This window comes from Aquarana catesbeiana, linkage group LG05 (assembly GCF_042186555.1).
Source record: "Aquarana catesbeiana isolate 2022-GZ linkage group LG05, ASM4218655v1, whole genome shotgun sequence".
Classification (NCBI taxonomy): Eukaryota; Metazoa; Chordata; class Amphibia; order Anura; family Ranidae; genus Aquarana; species Aquarana catesbeiana.
The window spans coordinates 372570243-372588214 of record NC_133328.1 but is presented as its reverse complement, the minus strand read 5'-3'; the positions used below and the strand labels follow the sequence as shown (position 1 = coordinate 372588214).

The window sequence follows — 17972 nt, the reverse complement described above, 5'->3', positions numbered from 1 at the left end:
AGGAAGCCATCCATTGTGTACAACGGTCATGTGACCTGCTGTGATTGGTCACAGCGGCCACATAGTAGCGGCAATGACCCAGGTATGCTGATAGGTCATCGACCGTATCCCGTGTACACGGCCAGTGACAGATCATGCCACTTTTTGGACGATAATCGGCACTTTTGGTTCTGACAGCGACTCGCACATCAAATTCACGTAGTTTTAAAATGTGCCATTTCCACATTGTGTTGCATTAATGTGCTCTTTCTACATTTTGTCTCTTTATGCACCAAAATCAAAAGTGGTGCTAATTAGGACCAACTTTCTCTTGGCGTACAGAGAGAAAAACCAACAGATTTTTTAAAAGTGTTTTGAGTGCATTGTAAAAATGGCGCACCGTGAGCCAAATTCAAGTACAATTCTAGACAGGTATATGAATTTGGCGCATTTTTCACCACTTTGGGAGACACTTTTGCGAAATCTGTCTGAGCCAGTCTGAATTCCAGGAAATCTTCTGCTAAACAAACAAAATTCTTTTAGCAGTGTTTCTGACAAGAACATGATCATCTCTTGGAGTTCACTCTCCCATGAAAACAATACATCTTCCACTATTACAAGGAACTACCTACCGCGTTTCCCCGAAAATGAGACCGGCTCTTATATTATTTTGGCTACAAAAAGCACACTAGGGCTTATTTTAAGGGGATGTCTTATTTATTTGCGGTATGTATAAAAAAGGTCCTGTGTCCCCTGTTTTCTCTCCCCTCTCCCTCTGTCAGCATTATGAAATTCTGTAATCCCAAAAAATAAACCTTAAAGTCATTGTAAAATCATGTAACCCGTTCTGTAAAAAGATTATATAATGTGCAGTGTGTCTCCTTGTGTAACTTTATTGTGGAATATACCTTATTTAAAGCGCCACTGGGCACTCACGTGACCTGCCGGAGCTCTTCTTCCCTGCTCCCAATAATGCAGAGGGAGGGGCCGAAATCCCTGCTGACGTCAGCCCGCTCCAATCACTGCATAGGGAGGAGCTGCTGATGTCAGCCGGGAGGAGAGGAGCTCCGGCAGGTCATGTGAGTGCCCAGAAGCGTTGTAAATACAGTATTTTCCACAATACAGTTACACAAGGAGACACACTGCACATTATATAATCTTCTTACAGAGCCGATTACATGATTTTACAAGGACTTTAACTAGGGCTTTTTTGGGGGGTAGGGCTTATATTGCAGCCATCCCAAAAACTCACGCTAGGTCTTATTTTGGAGGTAGGGCTTATTTTTGGGGAAAAAAGGGTAGAGCACCGTGGTAGTTCATTAAGAAATACAAGCCGACAGGTGCAAGGATCCCCAGCTCGCTGTCAAAACAGGAGTTTTGGAAAGGGGGGAGGGTGGCGCGGGGGCCGATGCATCTGTAACATGTTACACCCTGAATATGGGTGTAACATGTTTCAAAAGGTGAACTTATCCTTTAACATTTGCATATAATTTTGGCTACCTTTATCTTTACTGCCCTTTACCAATGGTTTCACTGGCAGTAATCATACACTCAGTTTTGCCTAGATCTGTTAGAGCTTTACTTTAAAGTGGTTGTAAACCCTCTTGTGACAACTTTCACCTACAGGTAAGCCTAGATTAAGGCTTACCTGTAGGTGCTTGCAATATCTCCTTAACCCACAACGGCGCAGGCGCACTGAGCATGCCGTTAGTGAAGGCGAGCATGCCATCACTGATGGCTCCCGTGCGCATGCGCCGGAGTGGCGTCATCGCTGCTCCGGCCACTCACAGCGCCGGATCAGCGATACCCGGAAGTCACTCCGGGTATCATGGCGCCGAGGAAGGACATGAACGAGGGTTGCTTCGGCGGCTTCGATCTCAGGTAAGTAATTCATAATGAGCTAGTATGCTATGCATACTAGCTCAATATGCCTTTGTCTTGCAGGTTGCATGTTTTTTTTTTTCTTTAGAGGCTTTACTTCCTCTTTAATGCTTCATGCTTACTGAGCAGACCACACACACACACACACATTTCTTTTTGATTGCACAATCCACTAAGATTAGATTGAGCGATTAAAAAATACAAGTATTGTTTCTGCCAAAATACAGTATTACAATTTACTTAGCCCTAACAACTTTCATATCTCATTACCATCCTCTTTAACCCCTTGCCGACCAGCCGTGGTCATTATACTGCGGCAGGCTGTCGCGGCTGCGCGAATCGCTGCAGGTGTACGTCGGCCGCTTTAAGAGCGATAGGGGGCACGTGCGTGCCTGCGGCACGGCGCTGGAGCCGATGCGCATGGCCGCAATGTCGGCTGACCACCTGTGATCACTCCTCAGACAGCCATAACTGGGATTTGTCAATGTAAAGAGACAGATCACCGTTCTGACAGGGGAGTAGAGAGAGATCTGCTGTTCCTAGTGATCAGAAACAGCGATCTCTCTCCTCCTCTAGTCAGTACACTGCCTCCACAGTTAGAAACACCCCTCTAGGGAACACTTAACCCCTTGATCGCCCCCTAGTGTTAACCCCCTTCCCTGCCAGTGATATTTATACAGTAAAAAGTGGCTATTTTTAGCTCTGATTGCTGAATAAAGGTCACTGGTCCCAAAAAAGTGTCAAAAGCGTCCGATCTGTCCGCCGTAATGTCGCATTCCCGCTAATAATCGCAGATCGCCGCCATTACTAGTAAACAATAAATAATAAAAATGCCATAAATCTAACCCCTTATTTCATAGACACTTTTGCACAAACCAATCAATATATGCTTATTGTGATTTTTTTTACCAAAAATTTGTTTAATAAAAAAACTGCTTACATCAAGTAAGGTGGAGCCCTGGGTGGAGCCGTGTGACGTCACTTCCAGTGCTTATTGAGAGCGGAAGCGTGGTGAGGAGGCGAGTGTGTCACTACCCTCATTTTTATATTGCGGATTTTGTTTTTACTTGATATAAGCAGTTTTTTATTAAACAAGTTTTACTTTATTTGGCAATATTGCACTATGGTTGTTTTTTGTTTTCTCTGAGTGCCATCTATACAAGAAGTGGTAGTTTTTTGGAGTGAGTTTTTCTCTACATATGGAACTATCCAGGGGTGAGTGTAGGATGTATATAATAAAATCCGCGCTTAGGAAAATAGGTTGCAGCCTCCCCTAATAGGTTCCCAAGGGAACTTACAAGAGTGGATAAAAGAAATTGGGGAAATGGCGCTACCCTGTATGGCACTAAATGGTTGAAGGAAGTATGTAAATTAATTAGACTATACTCCTAAACCTGACGTAAATTATATATGGAATAGCTATGTGCGTAGTCCCAAAACTTATGAGATAAAAGTGGACGTGTAGAAAATGTACAAACCATAAAAAATGCTTAGACCGCCTTTGAGAACGTCCAGTGACGAAACACGTAAGGCGGAGCCACGCTCTTACGTCACACCCGGAAGCATCCAGCTTGGAACGCAGATGGTACGTACGCCATGGACCGGCTTCCTGCTTACCTTATCCTATGCGGTTCCTCGCTCTAGTCTACCATCGCTAGTTAGCGATTGTGTTTTAAATACTTATATTTTTTAAATAAATCTTTTTAATACTACACTATGGGAGCCCCTTGTTTTTTTTTTTCCGTGAGGATCGTGCCGCTTGCTGCGGTGGAGGAATCTAAGAAGCCCTGGTTGGAGCACACCTCGGAGTTCTATTGAACAAGGGAACAGGCTGATGGAGGTACAGATGATGTAACACAGCTATCCAAGGTGGAGATCCATACACAGTTGCCCACTCTATGCCTACTACCCCTGCAGGGGTAACTACCTTCGGTGAGTGGGGACCCATTGGGGGAGCACCAAGTCACCATACCTGCTGTGCACCGAAGTCACCTGATTTTTTGGAATTGGGGAACACATTTCTTTTTTCACTGATTGTTTTTTATACATAATTTTTTTTTTTTTATATGTCCACGTTTGTCCAGGGACTTGGACTATACATTGAACACTTATTTTTATTATGTAATTGCTGTGGACTTTATTTGCATGTCCTTTAGGATGCGTTTATAGAAATAGCGTTCACATTAATCAGGTGTGGAGAGATCTGCACTTTATTATACATTCACGTTTTCATTTATGTCTATTGGATTGGTTTATGTATGGTACAATTATAGCCTTTGGGTTGGACGGGTGAGGGTGGGTGTGCATCTCATTACTCAAGTTGAGCTGCATCCTAACCTCACTCAGACATACCCCCAACACTTATTCACTTAACAGGTATAACCCACATACCTAGTGATCTTTTAAGCATTTTTTATGGTTTGTACATTTTCTACACGTCCACTTTTATCTCATAATTTTTGGGACTACGCACATAGCTATTCCATATATAATTTACGTCAGGTTTAGGAGTATAGTCTAATTTACATACTTCCTTCAACTATTTAGTGCCATACTGAGTGCAGGATGTGTTGGTGCTAAGATTCCATTCAGCATTTCGTCTTTGCTTGGGACCGAAATGTCTCCGCTGATCCACCAGCAGGATACCCCATTTGCTATCTGATGAGCCTTGTTTGACCTTTTGGTCATTGTTGGAGGTGAGCGGCCAATCTATAAATTTTACAATCGGTGTTGGACTGATGCTTTGTTTTCCTTCTATCAAGCTACTGTTCTATGAGACTACCATTTGTTTTTACTTGGACTTTTTTTGCACTTTATTTTATTTTTGGGTTTTATGTTAACGGCACATTATATTGAATAAGCGCACCACTCCCCCCTTCTTTTTCATTTGTTTATGCAGTGATTTTGAGCACACTCCTAAGTGGTTGCAGCTGTTCATATTCATTGTTTTTCTGAGTTTATTCTGAGTTCGCTATATTCATTGTAGTTTGATGTTCTATAACATAATTTTATATATATATATATATATATATATATATATATATATATATATATATACACACATACACACACACACACACACACACACACACACACACACACACACACACACACACACTTGTCTATAAACCATAACCACAAACCTTTTTTGTAAAATGCATATATAAAAACCAAAATCATACATACACACATTCTTTTACATGCATATAATATAAAGAGAGACTGCAATATTTTGTTTTCATACCCACCATGCAATACAATTTAAACCAAGACACTACACCATGTACTCCAATGTATACAGTATATACACCCCAATATTCACAGCACTGTGCACCCCAATACACACAACAGCCCCCCACCCCAACCCTAGCACCTGCTACTGTGCAGTTAAGCTGACAATACCAGCTCACCCAACTGATTGCATCTCCATCCTTTCACCGGGTGCACGGGTCAGGATCCTCAGCTTACGTCTGACTTTGTCCAAAACACAAAGCTGTTGTCCATGCTTTCAGAGTAGCTTAAAGAAGTACTGTTTTAGTACTTGCTGGAGTGCTGATTACTTTAATTTCTAAGGTGCAGCAGAGTTGCAAGGGAGAACCAACTGCACTGCAGCCATGGAGTAGGGAATGAGGACCTTGAGCAGCTACCCAATACCCCTACTGTGGCCCTGATTATCAATGGAGTGCTTATCAGGAAGCAAATGCAATGCAGATGCTCAGTCACCCACAGGCGACTAATCACAAAAAAATATATTGCAGCTTACCAATTATTAGATGTGGTTTCTGCATTAGTTTTCTTTTGTTTGGCTTTTTCCTCTCTGTTTTCACGTGGTGATCTGGCCAGTGACACACTTTCTAAATTAGTGAGACAGATCTTTGGAGGATTGAGCATAGGAGGCACAGCAGACAGCCTCATTATCAGTCTTGGGGGAGTGGAGTGTTAAATGTGTTAGCAGATTTAGAACCACTAACAAATTGAGGCCAAACTCCAGCTCACATTTTATAATCAGTTACACTACAGCATAAAGCTATTTTCCTTTTGAGATAAAGGTGTTACATGAATAAACAAAAGCCGATCACCCCTGCTAGTGTTAGGTGGTTTGTCTCATCCATGTAAACTGATACATCCTGCTAAAGAGTTTGTGCAGTGAAAATAATAGATTTGCTGGTTGGATTACCAGATGAAAATAGAGGACAGAAAGCCTAAAAAGGAAACTAATACAGCCATCACATCTTATGCCCTGTACACGCGATCGGACATTCCGACAACAAAATCCATGGATTTTTTCCGACGGATGTTGGCTCAAACTTGTCTTGCATACACACGGTCACACAAAGTTGTCAAAAAAATCAGATCGTTCTGAACGCGGTGACGTAAAACACGTACGTCGGGACTATAAACGAGGCAGTAGCCAATAGCTTTCGGCTCTTAATTTATTCTGAGCATGCGTGACACTTTGTGCGTCAGATTTGTGTACACACGATCGGAATTTCCGACAACGGATTTTGTTGTCGGAAAATTTTATAGCAAGCTCTCAAACTTTGTATGTCGGAAATTTCCGATGGAAAATGTGTGATGGAGCCCACACACGGTCGGAATTTCCGACAACAAGGTCCTATCACACATTTTCCGTCAATAAATCCGACCGTGTGTACAGGGCATAAAAATTGTTAACTGCAATATAATAAATGTTTGCTTTTGGGTTTAATACTGCTTTAAAAAAAAGAGGATTGAGAGTGATACATCAGATCTTGTACTTCTATGATACACTAGTATCAGATATAGACAAGATGGCAAAATGACAAGCCATTTATTGACATACTTGTCATTAATGAACAAACTTACCATTCGATACATTAGGAAACTGACTGATAGCTTCAACCCAAGCAGAAAACGTGTTTGCAAAATACTCCTTTCCATACAACTCTTCCATGGGCTGTCTCATCTTTTGACTCCAGTTTGACACATCCTTTACAGCTAAATAGGTTGAAAGACAGGTTAGTGTGTTTATTGCTGTTTTGACTATCACACAGTTCATGTACCACATGTCTATATTTACAATGACAATTGCAATTAGGGTGACATTTTAAAGGGGAACTTCATCTTTACAATACATATTGCATACCACACCAACAAAAATGAAAATGGCAGAGAAGTTATATAATTTAATAATATAGCTACTATATGAACAAAAAGTTTGAAGTTACACCAGCTATATTGTGGATAATAACCTATTTAAATTATTAAAATACACATTACCATGTCATATGCATTGTATATTTTGTTCACATATGGATTGTGCACTTTTGTATACCTCTCTGCCCATGCCACTATTGTTGGTCACTTGTTTTATTACAAGTTATGCATCTTTTATCTTCTGGGGACTATAGGCATATCGCACAAACATGTATTTGACTTGACTGTTTGTGTATTTGGTCCTTTATACACAGAGGCTCTTCAGGAGTCAATATATTGTTGTGTTCAAAAGTTTGCATACCCTGGCAATACCAGCTCACAATAGGGCGGCACAGTGGTGTAGTGGGTAGCACTCTTGCCTAGCAGTTAAAAGGGTCGCTGGTTCGAATCCCAACCACACTACCGGCCTGGAGTTTGCATGTTCTCCCTGTGCCTGTGTGGGTTTCCTCTGGGTACGCCAGTTTTCCCATGTGGCCTCAGAATCTTCAAGGTGCATTTAAGGTGGTCATATGAGACTAAAATTGAATTATTTGGCCTTAACACCAGACGATATGCCTGGCGAAAATCCAATACAGCTCACCATCCAAAAAACAGCATTCCTACAGTAAACCACGGAGGTGGTAATATCATGTTATGAATGTTTTTCTCTGCAGCAAGGACTGGAGCATTTGTCAGGATAGAAGGAACAATGGATGGTGCAAAATACCATCAAATTCTTGAGGAAATCTGCTGCCCTCTGCCATAAAGTTGTCAATGGGAAAAAGGTTTACCTTCCAACATGACAATGACCCAAAGCACACAGCAATAGGTGGTTGAAGGAGAAAATGTGAATGTCCTTGCAAGGCTTAGTCAGAGCCCAGACCTAAACCCCATTGAAAACCTGTGAAATTACTTGAAGACTGCAGTCCACAAATGGTTACCATCAAATTTAACTGACCTTGAGCAGTCCTGCAAAGAATAGTGGGCAAATATTGCAGTCTAGATGTGCAAAGTTGGTAGAGATATATCCCAACAGACTAAAGGCTGTAATTAAAGTAAATTAAATATGGTCCAACAAAATACTGACATAAGAGGGGTGATCCTTTTTCCAGCTCAGTGATTCTGCTTTATTTTCTCTGACATGTTGGTGTTATATCTTTCACTTGGATGTTAGAAGTTGCACAAGTAAAGACAGCTGGATAAAACAAAAACTTTGTGTCTTCCTTTCAGGCTGCAAAGCAACAAAATGTGACTTTTTTAAAAAGAGGGATGATTCTTTTCTATTCCCACTGTATATGTGTATATGCGGTTACCTAAATGAGGTTGTAAGAAGATAATTATACAACAGAAGGGTATGTATTATTTTTCTACATTGTAGGTGAACAACCTACATGCTCTGCCTTTTCCATTCTCTTTGGTCTCACCAGATATCTAGGCTTTCAAGGAGGCAGGACTCTCATTGCTGAACTCAATGGGAATTGAGTCATTTTGCTGCCACTATTTTTACCATTATTAAATGCACTTGTTTTGATTTCAATAAAAGTCTGTAAACATTTTAGCAAAATCTTAAAGGATAACTAAATTCAAGAACAAAAAGCTTACCAGTCCTTAGATGTGGTGACTGCATATGTTTTATTTTTTTAAGCTAACAGTAACAGCAACTACACATAATAATTTCATTAGAAATCCAATGTGCTTGTCACTTTCTTTGTAATAAATGTGAAGACAGACATGTTTGAGGTCCAGCCTGGGAGGCAATCATGGGTCACTCCATAGATATAGTGGGAGAGTGAGTGTAGCCACCCAGGGACAGGAAGTGTGTTATTTGCAGGATTACCAGATGAAAACAAAGTGGGGGGCGTGCAGACGTTGATAATGCTATTTCCTGTCGCATCATGGCAGCATACACCTATGGGTTGTGGCTCCGCCCCCACAACCTGATAGGACCGCGTAGCTATTAAACTCTGAGAGAGCCCCTGCCCCAGCATTCTCCTTTTTTTCCTCACCTGTCAAGGACCGAACATGCATCCCTTACCACACTCGCCCCAGCCAGGTTCTAGCCTCTTCTGGGTGGAAGTCCTCTCCTGTACAGCCTCTAAATGAGCTTAACGGAAGGAACCCCACTCTGATGGTCTCAGGGGTATGTTATTATGCATTACAAACCTTAAATAGGTTTCTGGCTTGCAGTGGTCTCCATCTCCTCTCATGTGCACTTGTGGGTAACTTCCCCTTCTCTCTGTCTCCATAGCATCCAGCTTTGTGTCTCCTCTCCGCTCTCTGTGCTTAGCGCCCAGCGTCTCAGCTCTTCGCGCATGCGCAGACAGCGGTATCTCGTCCAGGGCATCCCCTTTCCAGCTTCCAAGATGGCGTTGAACACCTCGGAGCGCTTCTGCGCATGCGCAAGCGTGACGTCATCACTGCCGCGACGGCGGCAAGTTTAAAAACCCTGTAATGTCAGTTTTTTCTTGTCTCTTCTCTCCTGAGCCTGCAAGGAGGAATTCTGACCGGATTTTTTTGCTACACTATCCAGCTGCACTGCCCTGTCTCTTTCTTACTCTCTCCACGTCCAGGTAAGCTCTCTGGGTTCTTTTGCTTGCTCACTAACTGCTATATCTCATGCATGCTAAACTACCTATATGTTATAGGTTGGTTCATCACCTTTCATGGAGACCGCTGCCCTAGTAGACCATCGCCAGCCTACTAGGTAAGAGGGGATGATGGGTAAGTATGAAGAAAGGAAAAAGAGAGCTTTCACTAATGCTGTTTAAATTGAACAGCCCCACCAGGTCTTCCAGATCGTCATATTCAAGACGAGGGGAGCCTTCAAGAAGGAGCCGCTCAAGCCACAGGCAGAGTCGCTCAGAGCGTGGCAGAAGTCGCAGAAGCCGCTCAAGTCGCAGGAAGAGCAGATCACGCAGGAGAAGCCGATCAAAATCAAGGCATAGTCACTCCCATCACAAGAAATCCCCTGCACGCAGGAAATCTCCTGTCACCCAGTCTTCCCGTCCGCCCCGGAACTCCTGCTGGATTTGCCTTTGCTACAGCACTTCCAGACAAACTAGCCTGTCGCACGTGCTTCATTGAGGCAACTAAAGACAGAGAAACAGACACAAGGGAACTGAACGAACCATCCCTACAAATCGCAGGGCCAGAAACCAGCAGACCCATACAAAATACCTCATCCGCTGCTCCATCATCATCAAAGACGTCAGACCCTCTCTCTGACATTGATGATCTAGAGGCATCCACCGGCTTTGATTTTTCACTAATCGATCCATTTGTGAAGTCAGTAAAGGAGGCGATCGACTGGGTGGAGGAAAAAGAAACTCCTCAAAAAGTGAGGAAATACTTTCCAAACCTTAAAAAAGACCCGGAGACCTTCCCGTTCATTGACGAACTTGAGGATCTAATTAAGGATGAGTGGCAAAAGCCAGAGAAAAAAAACGGCCTCAGCAGCAGATTAGCAAAGCTCTATCCACTTAAAGAGCCTAACGTCAACCCACTAATATCTCCTCCAATGGTCGACTCCTCTCTGATGCGCCTCGCTAGGCACGTAACACTCCCAATAGAGGATGCAGTCACATTCAAAGATGTCCTGGATAGAAAGATCGATCTGGATCTTAAGAGAACCTACCTCTCGGCAGGTGGCGCTTGCAGGCCAGCAATAGCACTGGCTGCTGTCGGCAAGGCTATCTCAAGCTGGTCCACGATGGCCGAGAAGCTGGTGTCAGAAGGAGTGGAACAAGAGAAAGTCATCTCAGCCCTCCAAGAACTTAGTCTTGCAGGCGACTTTGTCGCAGAAGCCTCTGTGGATATAATTAAAACCACTTCAAGAGCAATGTTAAGCTCAGTAATGGCCAGAAGGGCGCTTTGGTTAAAACCCTGGTCGGCAGATCCCTCCTCAAAGTCCAACTGGTGTAAAATACCCTTTGATGGCATAAATCTTTTTGGAGAAAAACTGGACTCGGCCATTTCTAAAGTCACCGGAGGGAAATCGGGACTCATTCCTTCAGATAGGAGGCCCAGACAGCAGAGACCACCTGTTTCTAGAAGAAATCTCCTGGATAAATACAGGGAGGCAAGATTCTACAGGCCGGGGAAAGAGTATAGGAGGAACTGGAAGAATCCCCAGTCATCATTCCTCAAGCTCCAAAAGTCTAAGAACCCCTACCACAGGGGACCAAAAGTCTTTTTGAAGGTGCGTCCGCCCAACCAGCTATAGTGGGGTCCAGACTCATGAGATACAAGCAGGTCTGGGCGGATACAATAAAGGACCCATGGACGATAGACACTGTCCAGTTCGGGCACAAATGGAAATTCAAGACACGGTCTCCAAGAGACCAATTCTCTGTAACCAGATTACCGGCATCTTGGGAAAAAAGGACGCTACTAACAAGATACGTCCAAGATCTGTTACAAAAGGAAGCCATAGTGGAAGTCCCACTATCCCAAAGATCAACGGGATTCTACTCCCCGTTGTTTCTAGTGAAGAAAAAAACAGGGGATCTCCGTCCTGTTCTAGACTTAAAGAATCTCAATCGCTCAATCTTAGTCGAGACATTCAAAATGGAGAGCCTCCAGTCAATTCTTCGGGCCATGAATATTGGGGATTGGATGCTTTCCGTCGATTTACAAGACGCCTATCTGCCCGTCCCCATTCATATCTCATTTCAAAAGTTTCTCCGCTTTGCGGTAGGTCTTCATCATTTTCCATTCCGAAGTCTTCCGTTCGGGATCTCCACCGCTCCAAGGACATTCACAAAAGTCTTACTGCCAGTAATAGCCTTACTGAGAGAACAAGGATTGAGAGTCCATCATTACCTGGACAACATCCTCTTGCTAGCAGACAATCAGGATTCCCTTCTACGGCATCGATCCATTCTGATTACCACCCTACAAAACTTCGGCTGGATCATAAACTGGGGGAAAAGCAACTTACAGCCCACTCAGAGAATGATATTCCTGGGGGCGGAACTAGACACCCGTCTCAACACGATAGAACTTCCGCAGGGAAAAATTCCCATCTCATTCAGAAGGCAAGAAAGTTATTAGCTTCTACCACACTACCAGCCCGGGAGTACCTCAGCATACTGGGGTCATTCTCAGCAACCATCCCGATGGTACAATGGGCCCAATGGAACACCAGACCCCTGCAAGCATCACTGTTAAGACAGTGGAACGGGTGTCATTGTCTCAGCCAATCATAATCCTGAAAGAAGTAAAACAATCACTCTGGTGGTGGACCAGATTGAACAATCTGAAGAGATGCAGGCATATAGTCCCTCTTCCTCAAGAAATAATCACTTCAGATGCCAGCCTGAAGGGCTGGGGGGCACATTACCGCCATCACGCAGTCCAGGGCCTTTGGACATTCAGGACACAGAACGTGGTTTCAAATATATTGGAGATGAAAGCAGCATTCCAAGCTCTGTTAGCCTTCAGCCCCCTCCTCAGGGGGAAAGAAGTCGTGCTAAAATTGGACAACAGGGTGGCAGTTGCCTATATCAACAGGCAAGGGGGCACCAGGAGTCCCTCCATGATGCAGGAAGTCCGTCCAGTCTTCGAGTGGGAACAGCTGAACCTGTCGGGATTAACGGCAACGTATGTCCCAGGAGTTCAAAACCAACTAGCCGACTCTCTAAGTCGGACCTTTGTATCAAACAACAAGTGGGCTTTAAGTCACCAAGCCTTTACCCTCATAACCCAAACCTGGGGCATACCGAATATAGACCTGGCAGCAACACCGGTCAACACGAAATGCCAGAGGTATCTAGCCAGAATTCCTTTCCCATCGGCAGAAGGCGCGGATTGCCTACAGCACGACTGGAACTTCCGTTTGGGGTACATCTTTCCGCCAACGCCACTCATTCCAAGATTCTTACTCAGACTCAAGAGGTCGAAATCCACAGTGTTAGCAGTCCTCCCATTTTGGCCGAGACGACCATGGTTTACGACGCTCCTCCAATTGAGCACATCAGAACCACTGACACTCCCAATGACAGGGGATATACTGTTGCAGGGGCAACTCCTTCAACCATTTCCGGAGAGATTTCATCTAACAGCCTGGAGAATGAAAGGACTAGGTTCTTAGTCCAATGATGCTCCCAGAAAGTGGTAGACACTCTCCTTCAGCCAGAAAATCCATGACCAATAAAACCTATAAAAGGATCTGGGAGAGTTTTCTCTCAATCGCACAACGGCAATCCTGGAACCCGGCATCTCCATCAGTTGCTCAGATCCTCGAGTTTCTCCAGCTAGGACTAGATAAAGGTCTTATGCCGCGTACACACGGTCGGACTTTTCGTCTACAAAAGTCCAATGGACGCCGACGGACTAAAGCTGGCTGGTAATCCGTTCGTGTGTGGGCTTCTCCGGACTTTCAGCAGACTTTTTCAGCCTCAAATCCGACGGACTTTAGATTTGAAACATGCTTCAAATCTTTACGTCGTAACTACGACGGACCCGAAATCCGCTCGTCTGTGTGCTAGTCCGACGGACAAAAACCCATGCTAGGGAAGCTATTGGCTACTGGCTATGAACTTCCTTATTTTAGTCCGGTGTACGTCATCACGTACGAATCCGTCGGACTTTTGTGTGGTCGTGTGTAGGCAAGTCCGTTCGTTAGAAAGTCTGCTGCAAGTCCGCCGAAAGTCCGCCGGAAGTCTGTCGGACAGGCTGTCGGACTTTTGTAGACGAAAAGTCCGACCGTGTGTACGCGGCATAAGGTCTAGTACCCTGAAGGTACATGTATCAGCCCTGTCCGCCATGACAGGAGTGAAATGGGCTCAAGAACCTCTAATCATCCAATTTCAGAAGGCCGGCCTAAAGTTGAGGCCACCTAGAAAACCTTCCTTCCCGACATGGGATCTTTCGGTAGTGTCGGAAGCCTTATCCCATGAGCCATTTTTTCCGTTAGAGGACGTTTCCCTGTGGGACCTAACTCTCAAGGTCACCTTCCTAATAGCAATTACATCAGCCAAAAGGGTATCGGAAATTCAGGTCTTACAGGCTAAGGAACTATACCTAATGTTCTATCCAGACAAAGTAGTCTTAAAACCATCGGATCGCTTCATTCCGAAGGTGTCATCGTCTTTCCACTTTAACCAAGAGCTATGTCTCCCCACCCTCTCCACAGAACAGGGTGATCCACACCCACTTGATATAAAGACTAATATCCAGGCCTACCTCTTGGCAACCAGCGATCTGAGGAAGACAGAGAACCTACTAGTCATTCCTCATGGCTTTAGAAGAGGACAAGCAGCAACCTCTCGCACCATCGCAGCATGGTTGGTGAAGATCATTAAAAGAGCTTACGCATCTAACAACACACAAGTACCTGAGGGCTTAAGGGCACACTCCACAAGGGCAATGGCGACCTCCTGGGCGGCCTACTGCAGGGTATCAGCCGAAACCATCTGTAAAGCAGCCACTTGGTCTTCAAAAACCACCTTTATTTCTCATTATAAAGTGGACTCCGCTAGATTGTCCAATTTGGGAGAGCAATTATTCAGGCTAACTCCTCAATACCTTCTAAATAAAACTTATCTTTTGCTCATACCCACCCAGTTTGCGAGTTATTCCCCATAGGTGTATGCTGCCATGATGCGACAGGAAAACGGAAAATTGTATACTCACCTTTCCGTAATTTTCCTTTCCTGTCGCATCTCATGGCAGCATACAAATGCCCACCCATCTGAGGTGAGTTATATATATACGGAGAATGCTGGGGCAGAGGCTCTCTCAGAGTTTAATAGCTACGCGGTCCTATCAGGTTGCGGGGGCGGAGCCACAACCCATAGGTGTATGCTGCCATGAGATGCGACAGGAAAGGAAAATTACGGAAAGGTGAGTATACAATTTTCCGTATTATAGTCTATGAGGAAATTACCATTTTCCCAGGGAGCTACACTGGAAGTATATTCAGATGCAAGAGTGTATCCTCCCTGCAACATGGAGAAAGTTTAAATGAACCTTCACTGCCAGGATCGACAGGTACTTTTATGAAATAAAATACCCTACAATACACTACTTGGTAATTTTAATTTTTGGCCAGACATACTTTTTAACCTTTTTTTTAACTGTTTCACTTCTGTATCATCAGCCACGTGCATTTTCCTATTATACACATGGAACCTACCAGACACAAATTCCCAGACAGTGTTTGTTGAACATCTTTATGTTTGCATCAGTCTTGCAGTATACTGTGTTATATTGGGATTTCTGCAATTCCTCATGCGCATTGTGTGCTTTTATTATTTTCCTTCCCAATTACCCCACCCCATTTTTTTATTAATTCTCCACACTTCCACATATAGTCTTGCTTACTGTAAAACAGCAGGTTCTGTCTGCATGTACAGCCAGGGTATCATGAGTGAGGACAGAACTCCTACCATTCAAACAAATGCCATACATCCTTTTACGTGGAAGTGTGCATGACAGCCTTATCTAACTAATAAAAATATTTATAGTGACAAATTGGTGCAATGAAAGGGAAAGGATTGACTATTTTTAAATCACATGCGGCCCCTGTGGCTAGGGATTTAACTCTCCTGAAGCAGTCAAATATACTACCAATTTCAGAGGCATAATGCAAGTAAATAAAAATAAAAAGAATGTATCGAAAGTAAGTAAGCATTTACAAAATGTGACTGTGTTGTGCTTTTACCTGCCTTATGTGAAGTTTGTAGCAGAGCTCAAGGCAATTGTAGCCACAATACCACTGCAACAAAACATTATATAACAAAACATTGGAGTGCTGGGAACATTCTAGTGATCTGCCCCAATCATATTTAGTCCTCTTCCAGTATTATGCCTGATTATATCAGGCTGGTGGGCCCCATACACTGTGAAACACTACTCTAAGGGGTGTGAATGTATCCCTATATGAATACATTAGGTTGGTATATAACATCATAAAAAGATATTGGCCGTAATATTGTTTTTTAACTTTACCATTATACATTTTCAGATCTTCTTCAGTCACATAGGCATTGGCTCCCCAGATAACAAGTTTATTGATTAGAGATGGGTAAATTCCCGCAGCAATCAATGCAGTTATGCCTCCATCACTCCATCCTAGCAATGAAAATTTCTTGAATTGTAGGTACTACAACAAAAAATATGTGTTCACAAGTTCAGTACAGAAATATAGTATATACACCATATACAGGTACAGTCAGGTCCATAAATATTGGGACATCGACACAATTCTAATCTTTTTAGCTTTATACACCACCACAATGGATTTGAAATGAAACAAACAGGATGTGCTTTAACTGCAGACTTTCAGCTTTAATTTGAGGGTATTTACATCCGATTCAGCTGAAGGGTGTAGGAATTACAACAGTTTGTATATGCGCCTCCCACTTTTTAAAGGGACCAAAAGTAATGGGACAATTGGCTGCTCAGCTGTTACATGGCCAGGTGTGTGTTATTCCCTCATTATCCCATTTACAAGGAGCAGATAAAAGGTCCAGAGTTCATTTCAAGTGTGCTATTTGCATTTGGAATCGGTTGCTGTCAACTCTCAATATGAGATCCAAAGAGCTGTCACTATCAGTGAAGCAAGCCATCATTAGGCTGAAAAAACAAAACAAACCCATCAGAGAGATAGCAAAAACATTAGGTGTGGCCAAATCAACTGTTTGGAACATCCTCAAAAAGAAAGAACGCACCGGTGAGCTCAGCAACACCAAAAGACCCAGAAGACCACGGAAAACAACTGTGGTGGATGACCGAGAATTCTTTCTCTGGTGAAGAAAACACCCTTCACAACAGTTGGCCAGATCAAGAACACTCTCCAGGAGGTAGGTGTATGTGTGTCAAAGTCAACAATCAAGAGAAGACTTCACCAGAGTGAATACAGAGGGTTCACCACAAGATATAAACCATTGGTGAACCTCAAAAACAGGAAGGCCAAATTAGAGTTTGCCAAACAACATCTAAAAAGCCTTCACAGTTCTGGAACAACATCCTATGGACAGATGAGACCAAGATCAACTTGTACCAGAGTGATGGGAAGAGAAGAGTATGGAGAAGGAAAGGAACTGCTCATGATCCAAAGCATACCACCTCATCAGTGAAGCATGGTGGTGGTAGTGTCATGGCGTGGGCATGTATGGCTGCCAATGGAACTGGTTCTGTTGTATTTATTGATGATGTGACTGCTGACAAAAGCAGCAGGATGAATTCTGAAGTGTTTCGGGCAATATTATCTGCTCATATTCAGCAAAATGCTTCAGAACTCTTTTGGAAGGCGCTTCACAGTGCAGATGGACAATGACCCGAAGCATACTGCGAAAGCAATCAAAGAGGTTTTTTTAAGGGAAAGAAGTGGAATGTTATGCAATGGCCAAGTCAATCACCTGACCTGAATCCGACTGGGCATGCATTTCACTTGCTGAAGACAAAACTGAAGAGGCCTAGCAGAGCATCACCAGGGATGAAACCCAGCATCTGGTGATGTCTATGCGTTCCAGACTTCAGGCTGTAATTGACTGCAAAGGATTTGCAACCAAGTATTGGTCCCTTAAAAAAGGGGAGGCACATATACAAACTGTTGTAATTCCTACACTGTTCACCTGATTTGGATGTAAATACCCTCAAATTAAAGCTGAAAGTCTGCAGTTAAAGCACATCTTGTTCGTTTCATTTCAAATCCATTGTGGTGGTGTATAGAGCCAAAAAGATTAGAATTGTGTCAAAGTCCCAATATTTATGGACTTGACTGTATATATTTGAACACAGGCACAATTTTAGTTTTTTTCAGTTATTTACCAAAACATATTCAAGCTATAATTATATAATGGATATGGGTTGAAAGCGCAAATAATTTTATGTTATTTTCATCCAAATCGAAGGAAGGGTTTGGGAGTTACAGCCCTTAAGAATAGCCAACCCCCTTTTTCAAGGGACCAAAAGTAATTGGACAATTGAAT

General features: G+C 43.3%; 1 protein-coding gene across 1 annotated transcript in view; it reads right to left on the bottom strand.

Moving 5' to 3' along the window:
- Positions 1-17972, bottom strand: part of LOC141144882 (valacyclovir hydrolase-like) — a 72255-nt gene that overhangs the window by 16870 nt on the left and 37413 nt on the right. The window contains exons 4-5 of the mRNA XM_073630969.1: positions 15988-16141; positions 6706-6837 (exon numbers count right to left, since the gene is read on the bottom strand). Of these exons, the coding sequence (XP_073487070.1) occupies positions 6706-6837; positions 15988-16141 (286 nt within the window). The remainder of the gene's footprint in view (positions 1-6705; positions 6838-15987; positions 16142-17972) is intronic.